The 16,141-nt window shown below is 41.1% G+C and overlaps 1 protein-coding gene across 7 annotated transcripts in view; it reads right to left on the reverse strand.

The window, feature by feature from the left end:
• Nucleotides 1-451: 451 nt before the first annotated feature.
• Nucleotides 452-16,141, reverse strand: part of phldb2b (pleckstrin homology-like domain, family B, member 2b) — a 40,262-nt gene continuing 24,572 nt past the window's right edge. For 4 of the 7 annotated variants that reach the window (XM_030756313.1, XM_030756314.1, XM_030756320.1 and 1 more), the window contains 16 exons: nt 14,089-14,466; nt 13,110-13,271; nt 12,793-12,930; nt 11,530-11,658; nt 10,252-10,407; nt 9,903-10,013; nt 9,746-9,820; nt 9,042-9,194; nt 8,152-8,295; nt 7,916-8,015; nt 6,549-6,699; nt 3,355-3,445; nt 3,051-3,197; nt 2,357-2,576; nt 2,125-2,210; nt 452-2,011 (listed from right to left, as the gene is read on the reverse strand). In XM_030756313.1, coding sequence (XP_030612173.1) covers nt 1,871-2,011; nt 2,125-2,210; nt 2,357-2,576; nt 3,051-3,197; nt 3,355-3,445; nt 6,549-6,699; nt 7,916-8,015; nt 8,152-8,295; nt 9,042-9,194; nt 9,746-9,820; nt 9,903-10,013; nt 10,252-10,407; nt 11,530-11,658; nt 12,793-12,930; nt 13,110-13,271; nt 14,089-14,466 — 2,382 coding nt within the window. In that variant the 3' untranslated portion in view covers nt 452-1,870. The remainder of the gene's footprint in view (nt 2,012-2,124; nt 2,211-2,356; nt 2,577-3,050; nt 3,198-3,354; nt 3,446-6,548; nt 6,700-7,915; nt 8,016-8,151; nt 8,296-9,041; nt 9,195-9,745; nt 9,821-9,902; nt 10,014-10,251; nt 10,408-11,529; nt 11,659-12,792; nt 12,931-13,109; nt 13,272-14,088; nt 14,467-16,141) is intronic. The other 3 variants (XM_030756315.1, XM_030756316.1, XM_030756317.1) reach the window with 3 other exon arrangements.

Raw genomic sequence — 16,141 nt, forward strand, 5'->3', positions numbered from 1 at the left:
CGTAATATGGCTCGGTGACGACGCCAGGTGAAGCCACGCCCCCTAAAGCAGGTAATGCAGGTCGGTCTATTCACATGAGAATTTCTATTTTGAAGCCGTTTGCTTTGTTACATATACCAAATATGTCTTTTTGCTGCATAATACTTGACTACATTAAAATGTTTATCTTATTATACCAACATGTTTGTGTTATTGCGGTAGGTGGGTTAGGGGAGGGGGCTTTAATTAGTGAGGACTTGTAGCTACATTATAACTTGTAATTATGATTATTTATCCCTGTGACCTGCAGCAGGTTTAATTTAATGGTAAAAGTTACCAGCAGTCAACTCGAAATATTGTTGTGAGTGCTCTCACGTGAATGAATTCAAGACACAAACAATACAAAAGGTTAAATATATTCATATAATACTTTTGATTATTCATATGAAAATACAAAATTAAGATACATGCACTGGTAATGGCATAAATACAGCAAAATCAAAATCAAATCATTATATAAAAATATTGGATGAAATGAACACATGAAAGCTTCCTCTGTAACAGCTCCATTAGTTTGGTAAAAATGTGCTTGGCATGTCGTGTTGAAACAGGCAATATTCTACTTAAAAGAAACCAAATATACATCATATCACAGGAATAAAGTTTGGTCAGCACAAAAAAACAAAATAGATGATGAATGCAGTAATCAGTGGACAGAAATATTGCAATGCAGCATGGAGTATAACACATAAAGCAGCTTTAGTGATCAGAGGGATAGCTGTTGAAACAAAAACATCCAATTAGTGGTAATAAATGCAATAAAATGAAATCTAGTGGAATAAAGCAGCAGCACAGTAATCAGTCACTTTAGGACAAATAAATGTATGTACCATAGATTTTTGTCTGCTTGACATCTTCCAATAAAACATAATAATACTTAAGTTCTTCCTCATGAAACCATCCAGGGCTGCATTTTTCTCACCACTTTGGCAATTTGCATGAAAATATGCAGCTAGCTCTCAAAAACAGATAAAATATGATTAAAAAGGCACCAACAGATCTTTTGAGCTGATAAGGGATCATAAGTCATAACTTTTAAAAAATACAACTGAGCAACAAAATGTACAAATATGCTGGCATTTTATTAACATTGCATCTGTGCTGACACTATTGTAAACCCAGCACATGAATCCATTCAAAGAAGGCCTGATTGTCAATAAGCAACTTCACACTCTCAATAAAGATGTTTTATGTGTGTGTGGTTTGGAATATTAGTGTCATTTACTATGTAAGTATAGCACCCTGCAGCGACACTGTGCACAGAGTAAGCACACAGAACAGGCACTTCATCACATGTGTATAGATTGACACATGATCATATGATGCATGCATTTATGCACATCCATGCACAGAGTTAAGACCTGAGAATGCCACATTAATCATACATGAAATTCATTCATATAAAAAACATACAACCTTTACTAGATTATGAATCATTACTTATGGTTTCTTTGGAAATATGTTTAGTTTGTATAAAATTTTGGACATTCTAGGGACTCATATAGAGGTCAAAGTCAGCTCTGATTTAACCAATGCTACAAATTTACATAAAAATACAACACAAAACATAAAAACTTTGTTCTTTTCTGAACACAGTTATTCTAAGCTCAGAGAGACAATGAACAGATAACTGTCTGGGCACAATCTGCCCACAATGAGTCACATGATTGTTTCAAGACAGCTCTCTAACACAATAGGAAGTGTTAACTGCGTAGCACAAATGCAATTAATATTCATCCGGGAGGGAAAAAAAAAAAGGGAGCTGAGAATCTTGTCTTCAAAGCCACAAAGAACTGCAGTATTAAAATCCGAGGCCCCTACATTCCCTTCCCTACACCATGAACTGAGTGTATCCCTCGGCGCCTGTGACGATCACATCCATCCAGATCCGCATGGCCTCAGGAGAGGGCGCGACCATGTAGTAAACCCTGTCGTGAGTCTTCACACTGAAGGTCAGGGAGGGGTTTGGGCTCTGAGTGAGAGAGGAGGCAGCGATGATGAAAGAAAAGCAAAATGGGAAGATGGGGAGTAGTGCTGTTTGCATCAGATTTGCAGAAAAATATATGCACAGATGTAAAGCCATACCTTGTGTGCATTCTTCAAGTGATCATAGTATACTTCTTCAATAGCTTGGAAGTAAATGACTCCTTTCAACTTGACTTCGTGCTTGTCTGGAGAGGACAAAACAGTAGATGTGTGCAAACATACTGTAACAACCTCAATTTGATTTTAAATGCATGCCAAATTATAACTGTAGTCCCTGTTTTTTGTTTATTTTTTTTAATCAGACTTTGCTGCATGTGTGCGTTCTTCCCACCTGCGTAGTAGGAGAGCGTGCGTCTGTTGCGGTCAAAGACGAACCAGCGTTTCTTCCAGGTTTTGATCTTGCCTCCCATCTTGACCAAGTAGCCTCGGCAGGTCTTTTCGGAGATGGACAGGTGGAAGCACATGTCTAGGCTGTGGCCCGCCGACTCGATGTGAGCCCGCAAGTCAAAATCGTCCTTTCTCACAGGCAGGTACCGAGTAAGAGGCCGGGACTTGAGGGAGAGGAGTGAATGGGTTCATTTAAGAAAAGCAGATCAGTTATGACAATGACAAAGATGCATTTATAACTTCTTTCGTGTGTGTATATAATTCCTACAACTCATGCAGATTTACAGAATGTCATATGTTAGGAAACATCAGAGTATGAGATTCTTTCTTCTGCTGCCAGCAGTTGATGGTCCAGGAAAAAGGACTAAAGATGATAGATAAAGCGTATTATGAGAACTGTCAGCAGAGATGTGATTGAAACCACACAGAAGGAGGTACTGTAAATACGTCTGAAATTTATAAAAGCAAACTACAGAAGCAAGACAGAAAGCACTGTCAAAAGAAGGTAAAAGGTTAATTCCCTGCTCTCTTCACAGATGTGAGTCTGCAGTTATTAATAATCAAGCTGCACACAGAGGAATACCGCTGCATGAGCTGGCTCATGAAAAACACGCGCTTCACTTAATTTTCCGTCTTACCTGTGCCCTCTGCTTTTCCCGAAGTTTCACCTCGCGGTCGATCAGTTTCTGGCGTCTGCTCGTCTCCTCTTGTAACCTTTTCTCCAGCTCCTCCCTTCTCCGCCTCTCCTCTTCCAGGGCCTGTTTTCGAACTTCCATTTCCCGCTCCTGAGGGGAAAAAATTCCGACTGTCAAGACTTATTTAATGACACACACAAAGGAACTGACTGACGTGCTTTTTGGCTTTAACGCTGCATATTTGGGTTCTCTCTAACAGAGCAGAAGAACCAAAGCCATGTGATTAAGCATGAAATCAAATGGCGACCTTGTGTTCAAGGAGGCGGTTCTTCTCGGCCTGCGCCTCTCTCAGCAGACGCTCCATCTCTTCCAGCTTGGCCACATTTGACGTACTGGCACTATAGCACACAAGCACACACAGCAAGCATGAAAGAAACTGTAGAAAATGCTTTACATTAACCACTTGGCAATTATAGGTAAACAAGCAAAAAAAAAAAAAAGATATTCTAAAAATGAATAAATAATAAATAAATATATAAACAGTGCCTACACCAACAGAGAACATGAGAAAATCAATGAATTTTGACTTTTCCACACGCCTTTACAATTGTTTTATGAATGTGCAATAAATCAATTACTGAAATGCACTCTCAGCATTACTCTAATCCAGCATATCACTTTTTTTATCGATAATTCCATCAATTAATGGAAAAGATGGTATAAGAAAAACTTTTGTCTTATTAATGAGCAATAATATTCAAAAGAGACAAAACACTGGTCTGTTAAAATAAACTGCTCATTGGTTTCTATTTTAGAAATTGTATTGTTTTTAATTGTGTAACTGCATATAACATCTATCAAAAAAAATAAAAAATTTCCTTGTATTTAAGTGCCATACTACAGTCATATTTTTTTTAAAGAAAACATTTTTGTGAATGCAAAAATAAACAAACAACCAGAACACTATTGCCAAAGGTATGCAATTTAAACTAAGGCATAAAATCAAATAGCTTTAAGGCTGTCATCTTGGAAGCTTTCTTCCACTAAGATGAGGAAAAGAAGAGTTCTGGGAGTCTTGTTTCTCTGGGATGAGGTAGATTTGGTATTTGTTCATGTGTATGTGTTTTGTGTGTGTGTTTACGTCTGCTAGTGAATGAACACAGCCTTTAAAGGTGCATTGTCCTCTGCTTTGATGCAACATTTCTCGCTGTAGAAAAAGACATTCTGATGGTGTAGATGCTAAAAATTAATGTTAATAATAATTTAGTGTCCACTCTAACAGCCCCAGGTCACTGGCTCAGAGTTTTACTGACCCATGGATATTTGTACTGCTGCTGTTGTGTTATCAGTCTTTTTGCTGAGAAAGCTGGGGGGGTGCTTGAGCTCAGTGATGTAATACTTTTTATTCACACGGGTGCTCCTGGATACGTTTCTACTGCAGGTTAAATGTGGGTGAAAAACTCACATTTACATGCTGACATCTGAGAGCTACAGAGTTGTAGATTTTTTTTATAATCGAGTTATTTGAGTTTCTCGGTGAATCGTTACGGCCCTGATCCAGCGTGTATACGCACACGACACGTGCAGATCCACGGCCAAAAAGAAGAATTCAGTTTAACATACCACACTAAACGCTGAACTGTCCTGAGAATACTCCTGATTATTCACTGTTTGTGTGTGTGAGGAAATCCATTAAGAAAGGAAGCCCCGACCCCGAGTCAATCTAACAACCAAACTGTCTCTGTTCTCTCTGTATCTTGTCTAGTTTAGGCTCTCCCACGCTGCATATGGTCTACACATGACATCCATTCCTGCCATCACAGTGAAAGGATGTGTGTATGTCACATCAAACACTATTTCTTTGTCTCACACTAATTTTCCTGCCAAGTCTACTTACACTCACACACTTCAGCTACCATCGCTGTATTGACTTACATTCATTAGATGGAGACTTGCCCAAACCCTGAACATAACCTGCTTTACCCTAACCTTAACCCGAGTCTTAGCACTGAATTTAAATGGTTTATGTTGTGGGGATTTGCCTTTTTATACTCAGGGGAAGGCGCGTTCAGATTTTATCCCATAACATAAGTAATACAAGCACACATACACACACACACACACGTTTTTTATCTGCATCCAGGAGGAAATGGATACCCAGTGTTGATCTGTAATGATGTCACAACAGTGCTTAGAAGAATGGTCCACATCAGACTGAAATATAAACAAATCGGGCAGCGAGACAGGGTGGGGAAATGCAGAGCCGGCTGAGTGCAGGGAGGACAAAAAAGGAATGGGAGGGAGGGCATAAAAGATGGAAAGAAAACCTGGAAATTTGTAAAAGGAAAAAAAAAAACTTTTTCCCGCTCACTGCTATTTTTTCATTGTCTGTTTCATCAGTTTCCAGATGTTCAGCCAATCAACTAAAAACCAGCAAAGCATAACAGTGAAATTTGAATTACAAGTCTAATAATTTTGAAAGCCATTAGTATGTTTATTACTATTAAATTTAAATTTAAAAAGCACTTAATTAGGAATGAATATGAACATACCACAAAAGTCAAATATGACTTAAACAGTACCACTGACTGCATCACACACCGTGTTGTAAACCATCACTTGCACTCGAGACTCCATCTGCTTTTACATCACATACTTTTCCCCTGAAATTCTGATAAACCTGAACCCTTCCTCTGCATTTTTTCTTACCTTAATCGGTGAGTGGCCACTGCACTCATTGTCACTGTACACCTGTGCAGGTCCAACTTTATTTAGTTAAGTTCTGGATAACTTGAAAAAAAAAAAAATTGCTCTCACACTTTTATGTCCTGAAACAGGAAAAAATCCAGCTCTGTCATGAAACTGATTCCACAACATAACTTCCAATGCAATGTAGCCTCATACAGCCCAATCCGAGTGGAATCATACTGAGGATAAAAAACGCACTGTGCAGAGAGGTAAATCTGCAAGCGGTTTCAAATCTGCTGGAACGAGACCATACCATTCAGAGGAACAAGAGGAGGGGAGACAAAAGATGTGTGCAGCCGCTGTAACAAGGAGCGAGGGAAAGCAGGCACACATGGTTTTACTCCAGTCAGGGGGCTGAACCCCTAAATGTACCTCCACACTCATGCTGGTTCGCTCAGTTCATCTGAACCTGAGGGGGGGGGTGTGACTGGAAAGGCACCCATGCACACCCCCTTTATGTTTTCTGTCTTCTGTAAACTGATCCCTACAACTCTAATCACCCCCCCCCCCCCCCCCCCCCCCCCCGAACTCATGCAACACACAGTTCTACACATCCTGTTCTTCAAGGAGGGAACATGAAATGCAGGAAACCTCTCTGCACCCTTTTTATATTAACTCTTTTTACCACCAACCCCTCCCCACCATGTCCCACTTTCTGTCCCATTTCAAACTATTCTAAACAAGTCATAGCAGGAGCAACAAGTTATTTCCATCAGCACACACACTGCACACACAGGCCTTTGTGTCACATACCTGGAGACATTATCAGGTGAGCAAGCAGAGATGCTGGTTTCAATAGAATCACTACTATCCACACTCATTGTGTCAAAGGCCTGGTTATCACGGTACCCAAAGGAATCGAGGTAGACGTTGGTCTGGGAAGCGGCTCGGGAGCTTGACTGACCTGGATACACAAAAACACAATGAAAATGAAACAGGAAAAGTTCTCCAGTATCAACTAAGGTCACGCATTCCTCCTATGCATGCATGAATCCAAGTCATGTACCTGTCTGTGTAACTTCTTCTGGGACAGGCTGCCCAGACGGGTTAAAATTTTGATCACAATGCCCCGCCACCGTTACACTGTGCACCCTCACACGTCCCAGGAAATAAATATATCCACAGCTTAATGGTACGATTATTTTAGGAGACACCCAAGCACACAAACAAATGAAAAAAAAAAAAAAACTCTCTGCAGAACAAGCACAGTAACAGGTAGCGTAATAAAAATTAGCCCTAAGCTGTCCAAAGATCTCCAAAAAGAAAAGGATATTCTCAGAATGATGACAGATTTACAGTGCAGACACTTTAAAGAGAGACTGACTCTTGGTACAGGAAGAAACACACACACACACACACACACACACACACACACACACAGATACAATCAGCTGCATTTAGCAGACCCACCCATCTGATGAGCCAGATCAAGGGACTAAAGGGGCCAAGGCACCAGATACACGTGCCAGTTCCCAGAAAACAACAACGGTACTCTAACAACATGAGACACACTTATGAAAGACTAAACGCATTCATGTGGCTAAGTAGGTGCAAATGCAACTTGAATTCATAACGGTATGCATAAAGGCTTCTATGGAGACGTGGCACGATGTCCTCGAGGTAACACTCCATCCTGTGTCTTTCAGCAGCTAAATCTGGGTCACTCCGCAAACATCCAAGCAGAGTGTAGTTTCCACTCTGGGGTGTGTCAAATATTCTTAATGCTGGCAAGAAGTTACTTGACAATGATGAAAGAAATCTTTTAAAAGTGTCACTTTTCAAACCGTTCACGTGAATGCCTGCAAAATGATTTACAGCAACTGAATAATCATACGTACACTTGACGGAGCGCTTACATTCCTGCACTATCTTCACTGACAGATAAGCAAATGTGTAATTTATCAAAACAGAATGAGGTGCACACCCACAAGCAAAGCCTCTCACTGGGATATTGTCTCCTTATAAGGTGCATTTTCAAGTCACAGCTCAGAGATGAGTGTGGTTAGAGAGTTAGAGGTTACAGAGTAAGATAATGTGAAGTTACATCTATTTCTGTACTCAATTTATACTTCCAAAAGGTTTCTGAATACGTTTGTGCTGTTTGTGTGTGTGTGTTTTACCTTTATGCAGACGTCGACATTCACTTTCCTTATTGGATAAGCTGAGAATTCTTGGAAGAATACTGCCGCAACTTGTGCTCTGTACCAGAGGCTGATGGGACTATGAAGGACCAAGAAGATGGCGAAGGCGAGGGATTAATATAATACTCATAATAAACAATACAACTCAAAGAGCTGAGAACCGATAATAATACTGAATAGTCATTTTTTACATATACAATCATCTCTGTTTGTACCTTGGTAGGGAAGCTGCGCCCGAGTGTTGCGCACATAAACTGGGGGTTCATGGTGGGCGTGGTTTTCTTCCTCGGTAACGTGTCGCTTAGATGTGACCCGCCTTCTTTCTCGGACCTCTTCCTCTCCTCCAGCAAACGGAAATGCTGGTCAAACACACACACACACACACACACACAGAAAATATGTATGCAGTTATCAACTCAACTTCATTTGAAAATTTGAATGAATCATTTCAGTTTCAGTCATATATCAGTGTCCCCTATCCTTTAAAGAAAGTGTAAAGGCTCAATGTGCAGGACTATCAAAAAGTCACAGTGGCAGCAAAGCAGTCTCTCTTTTCTTATTTTCTAAAGCCATATTTGAGATTTTTATTTTTTTTAGATAGCTTGATAGCTTAGATCTAGATCTAATGTACTTGTCTTAAGCACAATAAACACAATATTATTATTTAAAAAATAATTAAAAAAACAAGCACGCAGTTGTTCATATACACGCATGCACGCACACACACAAACACACGCACACACACACACATTACCTGCCTGTGTCGCTGACGATGCTTTTTGACAGGAAGGGGAGGTGGGGGGGAGTCAGGGAGAGGGGAAGGGTCTCGATACGTCACCATGATCTCTGGCCAGTGCACAGAGGGTGTTTTAGGGAGGGGGCGGGGATTTAGATGGGAGGAAGAAGGAGAGGAGGAAGAGGAGTGACAGTCGGCAGGTGAGGAAGAACGACAGAGCTTCGGGAAAAGAAAGGAAGATTGTCAGAAAACTGAAACGAGTGCAAAAACAGAAAGACAAGCTGGGGGGAAGAACCAGATGCACACTTTGCACCACCTGCCTTGGTGTACTTATCTACACAAGAAAACCCATTGCATCACTACACACACCTCTTCCTCCGCTGGTTTGGGGGTGTCCTCATCAGGGGAAAGGGTTGCCTCGGACTCAGGAGAGCCTTTGGTCAGAATGGGGGCAGGAGCAGGTTTAGGGTCTTGCCCAAGCTGTGAGTAAAGCTCATTGATTTCACTGACTGTGACATAGCCCTGCAAGGTGTCATGTGGAGAGAGAAGGGGTGAGGCATAGCGTGAAGAGTCAGCCACATTAATGTTAAATTAGTTGTTAGAATGGTGCAAAATTTAGTGGCAATTTCAGAAATAGGTTACTTACACACAACACAGTTAACACAAGACAAAGGACATTCTAACAAGGTCAGTATTAATATACAGTACACAGGCATCAGCTGCACACAGAAAACAAAATCACTCTCATCTCCAATTTGTGGAACTTCTTCTCGTGTATATTACATTAGCCAGCAATTAGAACAAGAACCCACAAGGGCAGAAAGAAGAAGAGGGGGAATGAAAAGCAAAAAGGGAGCGTGAGAGGAAAACAAAAAGGGAAATATTAGCAAGGCAAAGTACCTCTGCGTTCCTGAGGAAAACAGAGGAAAGGAGGGAGCGACACACATCAGCCAAAGAGGCTGAATCCTAGCAAGCAAAGAAGGAAACCCCAACCATTAAAATGAGGATATCGCCTGTTCTAGGACTCATAAGGAACTGAAAGAGGAACCACAGCAGGTGTGAGTCACACCTACCTCTCTCAGGGTGAAACTCCGGCCACCGGTGAGGCCAGCGTATTTTCTTTGCAGCACAGCAAGGCTTTCTTTCTCCTGGCAGATGGAATATAGACACAAAAATGAGCTCTTCCTGTCAGAGGCCAGCAGGCACGTGCAAACATGAAAACTGTCTTACTCTCTGCATCATGGATTCAAGGTTGCTCCTCTCCTTCAAGAAGCTCTCCTTCTCTCGTTGAGCCTGCTGAGTAATCTGTGCCGCCTGCTTCTTCAGAGTTAGCAGACGCTCCTGAAGGAAGAGTGAAGCAAACTTAAGTGATTGTAGCTTACTTATAAAGTATGAATCAAACATTACTGTTAGTGCTACAAATCTAAATGAATTGACATTTAAACAGCAAATCCAGCTTGAAACAGCAGGACAAATGGGTTTCAATTTTTTTTATCAATTATAGATAAAACAACTTTGTGACAGCCAACAGTTTTGCCCAAGTCTGACTGATAAGAGCACACAGGAGGAGAGTGGGTACTTTGCGAGTGACAGTGCTGCGCTGGTAGTCTGCGATCTCCCGGAGAAGCTGCTGCGTGTGGTTCTCCTTCTCCTCGTCCTGCCTGCTCTCTCTCTCGAGCTGCTGAAACTCCAGGTCCTCAAAACGCTTCGTCTCCGCCTCCAGCACTTCACAGTCCTGATATACACAAGAACAAAAAAATAATACAAGTGTACACTACTGTATACACCTTGGTTTTTACAGTTGTTACTGGTAATAACTATGTAATATCGCAGTCCAAAAATTAAAGCAGAGAGCCACTCTGTGCAGTACACCTTAAACCTGCTTGATGGGGTTTAAGTGGAGATCTGGTCCTTTTCTTCTGATATTGTGGCCTGATGACCAAGCACTGACTTTTTTTCTCACTTTACTGTTTTTTCTTAATATACTGTAGCACTTCCTGCAGTGCAGTATTGCCCTAATAAGGAATCACAGTTTGTTTCACCAATGCCTCTGTATTGGCAAAGCGATTTTCAGTAATCAGTATAAATGTGGCACCTGCAGGAATTCTGGGTTATCTTTCATGGATAAAACTTACTTCCAAATCCGATGCTGCAAAAATACCATCTCCTAAACTTAAAAAAAACTCACCATGTCTCATTCCATGACATACGCAGACACAGGTATGCAAACCAGACACAGAAATCTCTAATGTGTCATCAACACTAAACAGTCATGCACCAACACATCACTGGATAAACATGCAGCACGTTACACACCATAAGCATTCGCCCAAAATACAGACGTGCTCTCTCTTTAATGAGCCTTTTTAAAGAACATACTCCGTGTAACAAACACAAAAAGTGAAGCTTTAAAGATCACACCCAAATGTCAGAATAAGTCCGTAAGAACCAAAAAAGTCCCAGCACTTCAGAAAAGATAAACTCCTCTACAAGCTCAGCGTGATCACAGAGAGTGTTCGACAGTGAGAAACAAGGACATGAGGCAGGCAAAGATCACAGGAAGCTGGTGGGAGAAAGTTAGCTCTGAAAATGTGGCACATTAACATGCAAGTTCACGTATTACGTGTCTCCTTATATATATGAGTCTGTCTTGCATTACACAACAATGCTTAGTGTCAGTAATTGTCTATCATATATATATATATATATATACATATACCAGTATATTGTGACACAGCTGCTGGAGTTCCTATTTGTGATTATATGTTGTGGTTTGTTTATTTATGATTTACAGATGCTCTTACACTATATTTTTCCAAATCTGTGTGTGTGTGTGTGTGTGTGTGTGTGTACTGACCCTGGCTAGCTGCTCCTGCAGGGGCTCCTTGGTGGCCTCAGGGCAGCTGTCCAGCTGAGAGCGCTGCTCACACACAATCTGAGCCAACCTTTCTACTCTGCCCTTTTCTGCCTGCAGCAGCTTGCACGCCTGGCAGGCACACGTACGCACACGTAGATGTACACACATTCGCACACAAGGACATATAGTAGACCATGTACACATTTGTTTATGTGTACATACAGATACAAAAAGACAAACACACAAACACACACACACACACACGCAGGACAGAGAGGATGGCAGAGTTAGTGGGGACTGGGGAGCAACAGTTAGTTACTACAGCAACCAGGTAAGTATGGCTAGCCTAGTAGGTGGGGAGGGAGGGAAAGCTGAAGGGAAAATAAATCTACAAGAACAATGGAGAACTGATGGCTGTAAATGATGTTATGAGCGTTTACTCCTGCCTTCGTAGCTGACTGTTTGAATGGGAATGATTGAAATGATTAGGTGAGAAGAGAGAGAGGGTTAACTATCACACTGATGGTCCTTTGTATAAAAGCACAAAACACACAATCAGCTAAAATCTGTGCAAGCACTCAACTTCATCTACTCCGCAGTTTTTAACACTCGGGGCGACGCGTATCATTCTGACCGTTCTGTTTTCTTTCCCTAACCTGTGGATTTATCATCTGCGTTATCTACTGGCAGACGCTGCTGCATGGAAATTTCAGAACAAGTCCAGGACTCCAACACAGGCTAATGTCCCGGCGCCAGACCGAAGCACGCACACACACTCACACACATATACAAACCACAGACACCCTCCTTTTATCCACTTATACCTCCTACTCTCTTAACAGTATCATAAATGCAGAAAAATACAGACGCGCTTGCCTACACCTGTGGTTGTCTCGGAGTAGTGTGTGCCAAACAGGATCACTTGATGACCGCTACTCCCTGGACAGTATTAGCAGATATATATTTGGAGCAGAGCGAGCATGAGAAGGATTAACACCTACCGCCTGAGTCTCTCAGTTGCCAATGTATTTCCAATGCCATACTTACACCAAAGCAAGGGAAATACATGTTGCTAGTCAGAATTTAATCAAAGTGTATGAAGATGACTTTTCAAACACCTGAAATAATTCTTTTCATGTGTGTTTCTCCTACTTTGGTGACTATAAATATTATTTCTCAGCATCTCGAGGGAGAAGTTCATCATATTCAAAGTGACCTCTAATTTTTAACCCAGTTGGGTTCTGAGTGTATCCTATTAAATACCTTTTCTTTTTCCTGCTGGGACTGGGTCTCCAGATCAGCCATCTTGTTGTGAAGCGCTTCCAAAGCATCTTTTTCTTTCTGGAGAGCTGCTACCTCTGACTCCTGCTCAGCTTCAACCAGAGCTCGCTCAACCTCGACCTTTAAAAAGAAATACACAGGCCTTCTGCTGTGATTCAAAACCACTGGTTTATCTGGGCTTTTATCGAGACTGGCAATATATTAGTTGTACATTTTTCAGTTCTTGTCAAAAGGACTAATTACTCTTGACATTAAAATAATAATTAATAATAAAGTAAATATCATAACCCTCTATATACCTCTCGGGCAGATTCCTCAATTTGATTGTCCAGCTCTTTGATCTTTTGTTCCAGCTCCTCCATGTTGTTCAGGACCTGGATTCTTTCCTCTTCCACACGCCTCACTTCCTCCTCTGAAGGGATCACGTCCTGTCCACGATAACGAACTGCATCCTCTAGAGCCTAATTACAACATCATCAGTACAGTCAGTGATTTAGCGCCTGTTAACCTGCAGTTACACATCTGACATCTTTGCATGATCCACTCTTGGCTGTTCACAGCAATTTGCTGTAATAATAATCATTGATGCCACAAATCCAATAATGTGGTGTAATGAAATGGAATGGGAGTACCAACAGCATTTTTTTAACCATTTACACTTATTACTTCCTCATTAGTGGACATATTCACAGAAAAATCTAAGTGCTGTGTAACAGTAAAATTATATTATGGGCTCCATACACTCATACAGCTAACACCAGCTGTCAGTTCTAAATAGTAACACTTAGCCTGCTCTAATCTAATAAAAGGACTGTAAATATCTCCCATCTGTGTATGTACAGGATGTTTCTGTCAGTATTTTCCAGGTATTAAGTGGGGTGATCCTTGTCACTCTCATGTTCTGAAGAACAACTGGGGAGCATAAACACTTCCATCACACATCCTGATTAATATTTTAATAAGCTGACCAAAGTCAAAGGTGCTTCTTATTGTGTGCAGGAGGTGAACATGCATCTACTCAACAGAGACTGATGTGACACAGTATTCGCTTGTATGTAGTCTTCACAGTGACTCAAGCCTGTAGAGCTCCATGGTTTTACATAATTTTTATTTTAATTTCACTGTATTTATTTTATTTTACTGATATAATTGAAGTTTTCTTCCTCTTTTTTTGGTCAGTGAGGGTCAAAGGTTACATGATTCTGTGGAAGAAACAGGACTCTGTATACTAGTTTATCTTATACATCAACAGGAGTCTGAAAATAACACGTTTTGTACCTCATTTGCTCTATGTGCACGTGGTGAAGGTGTGGGGGCAAAGCTTCGCAGACTGATGGCAGGTGATTCTGCCCTGTTGTCTCGGTGGCCACTGCTACGCCTCCGTCGTACCTGTAGGTCATCATCATAGTAACCGTTCTCTGACCCGGGGGAGGTCACGTGCCCGTTTCCGACAATTCCGTTAACAGATGAGGAGTCGGAAAAGACAGACGGTGCGTCGTCGTCTTCATCGTTCAGCTGCAGCTTCTCAAGCTCCTGGTTGATCTTTTGAAGGTCTGCAACAGCTGAAGTAGGACCGGTAGCTCCGGCGCCTCCGTCCCTTTCCGCTCGGCCCAGCTCAGAGCAGAGAGACAGGATGGTCTCTAGCCGCTGTCGCTCCTGAGACGACCGCAAACATATAGACACACACGTGTATGAGTTATGAGCATGTGTGTGTACAGCAGTGTCAAATGCTATTTAAGATCATGTTATTAATGCTGTGATGTTGCTGTCCAGGATAGCTCTATCTATAAAGAGTCAGTCACTGCCCTTATAAACTATACACAGTGTTAGAAGTGCTACACAAATACAATGTAACCCTATAGTTAGTCCAAATGTAAGTTGTTTTTTTATTAGTAATGTTATTATTTCTTTCCATCATAGAAATACATTTCAAGTGCTCAGATTACCTCTGGAAGCATGACAGAAGTCAGACCTTCTAGTTAAAACCTTCGTGTTCAGTCCAAAATAAAGTACAGTAGCATTTACTCAGTATTCAGCATGATCCTTTCTTGTATGCAGTTTACATCCAATAATTTGATCTAGAATTTGCAGACTTCAGAAGGACACTTCCTCTCATTGAGAATCCCTGGAGTGAGTTCCCCTTCCCACAGTTCTCCCTGCCCATACGTAGCTATATGTGGGGCACTGTGGAGGCTGCCGAGAGTCAAAAATGCCCTCTTATAGGTTCAGCAGTTACTTCTCTAGAGGGTGACGTATATGAGACACACACACAGCCTGTGTTAGTAACATTAGATAAAGAGAAGGGGGGTGGACAGAAGTGTGTGTACGTGGGTGAAAGAGAGAAAGAGCGAGCTAATGAGAAGGCGTCAGCTGTTAACCATGATCAGAAGTGTGTGCGAACAGGCTGTGACTCCAAAGTAGGAGTGTCCATGTGGACTGCCACTATGGAAACAAGGTGCTTTCCAGGGAATTGTGCTCAAAGAAGGAATCAGAACCAGGTGAAATTAGGAAAAACATGAGATACTGACTTTATAGTGCCTCTTAGTTAATCAATCATTTCAGAAACAGCATATAAAAAGCATTAAACATGTTTTAACACACATAGCTAGAGTAAAACTTATTCACGGACTGAATCTTTACACAAGCACATATTCAAACCCCAATTATAACATGTAACATGAACCAGGAGCTGGCACAAAACAAGTCTCTGTCAGTTTGTCACCTAGTTCTATTCTAATGGGCATAAGCTTCTGTGGAGCCTCCATAGTAATCAGATGTCAAATAGAGAGACAGAAAGACTGAGAGAGACAGGGACAGAGCAGAGAAAACCAAAAAAGGGAAAAGGGGAAGAAAGTGAAAGAATAGAAAGAGAGGAAACAAAAGGGAGGATATTTGGCCTGACAATCATCATCATCGTCTTTTCTGATGGTAACTATAAATGGATAAAAAAAGTTTGCTAGCCTTTGATTAACACAGGCATTCATTTCAGCATATTTCCCCCCTCTCTGCCTTTATTCACGTGTTTTGTGTTTTTACATTGATTTTGCTGCTGATATTGCAGCAAAAAAAAAAAAAAAAAAAAGAGGTTTTGGCACACATAAGATGCTATTTTCTAAAACCACCACTAGAGGGCAGACAAACATAAGACAATAAGAAGCTTTACTCAACTTCAAGGTTAGACTGAAACGCTCCATGTGCTCTTACATTGCTCATTTAGTCATATTATACAGATTGAGATAAAGAACTATACATGATTATAAAACTCTGCACTATGTGCATCATTTAATGATCTTAAACATCAAGGCACACACTGAAAACAGGGTGTTGAAAT

Source organism: Archocentrus centrarchus, chromosome 20 (genome assembly GCF_007364275.1).
Source record: "Archocentrus centrarchus isolate MPI-CPG fArcCen1 chromosome 20, fArcCen1, whole genome shotgun sequence".
Taxonomy (NCBI): domain Eukaryota; kingdom Metazoa; phylum Chordata; class Actinopteri; order Cichliformes; family Cichlidae; genus Archocentrus; species Archocentrus centrarchus.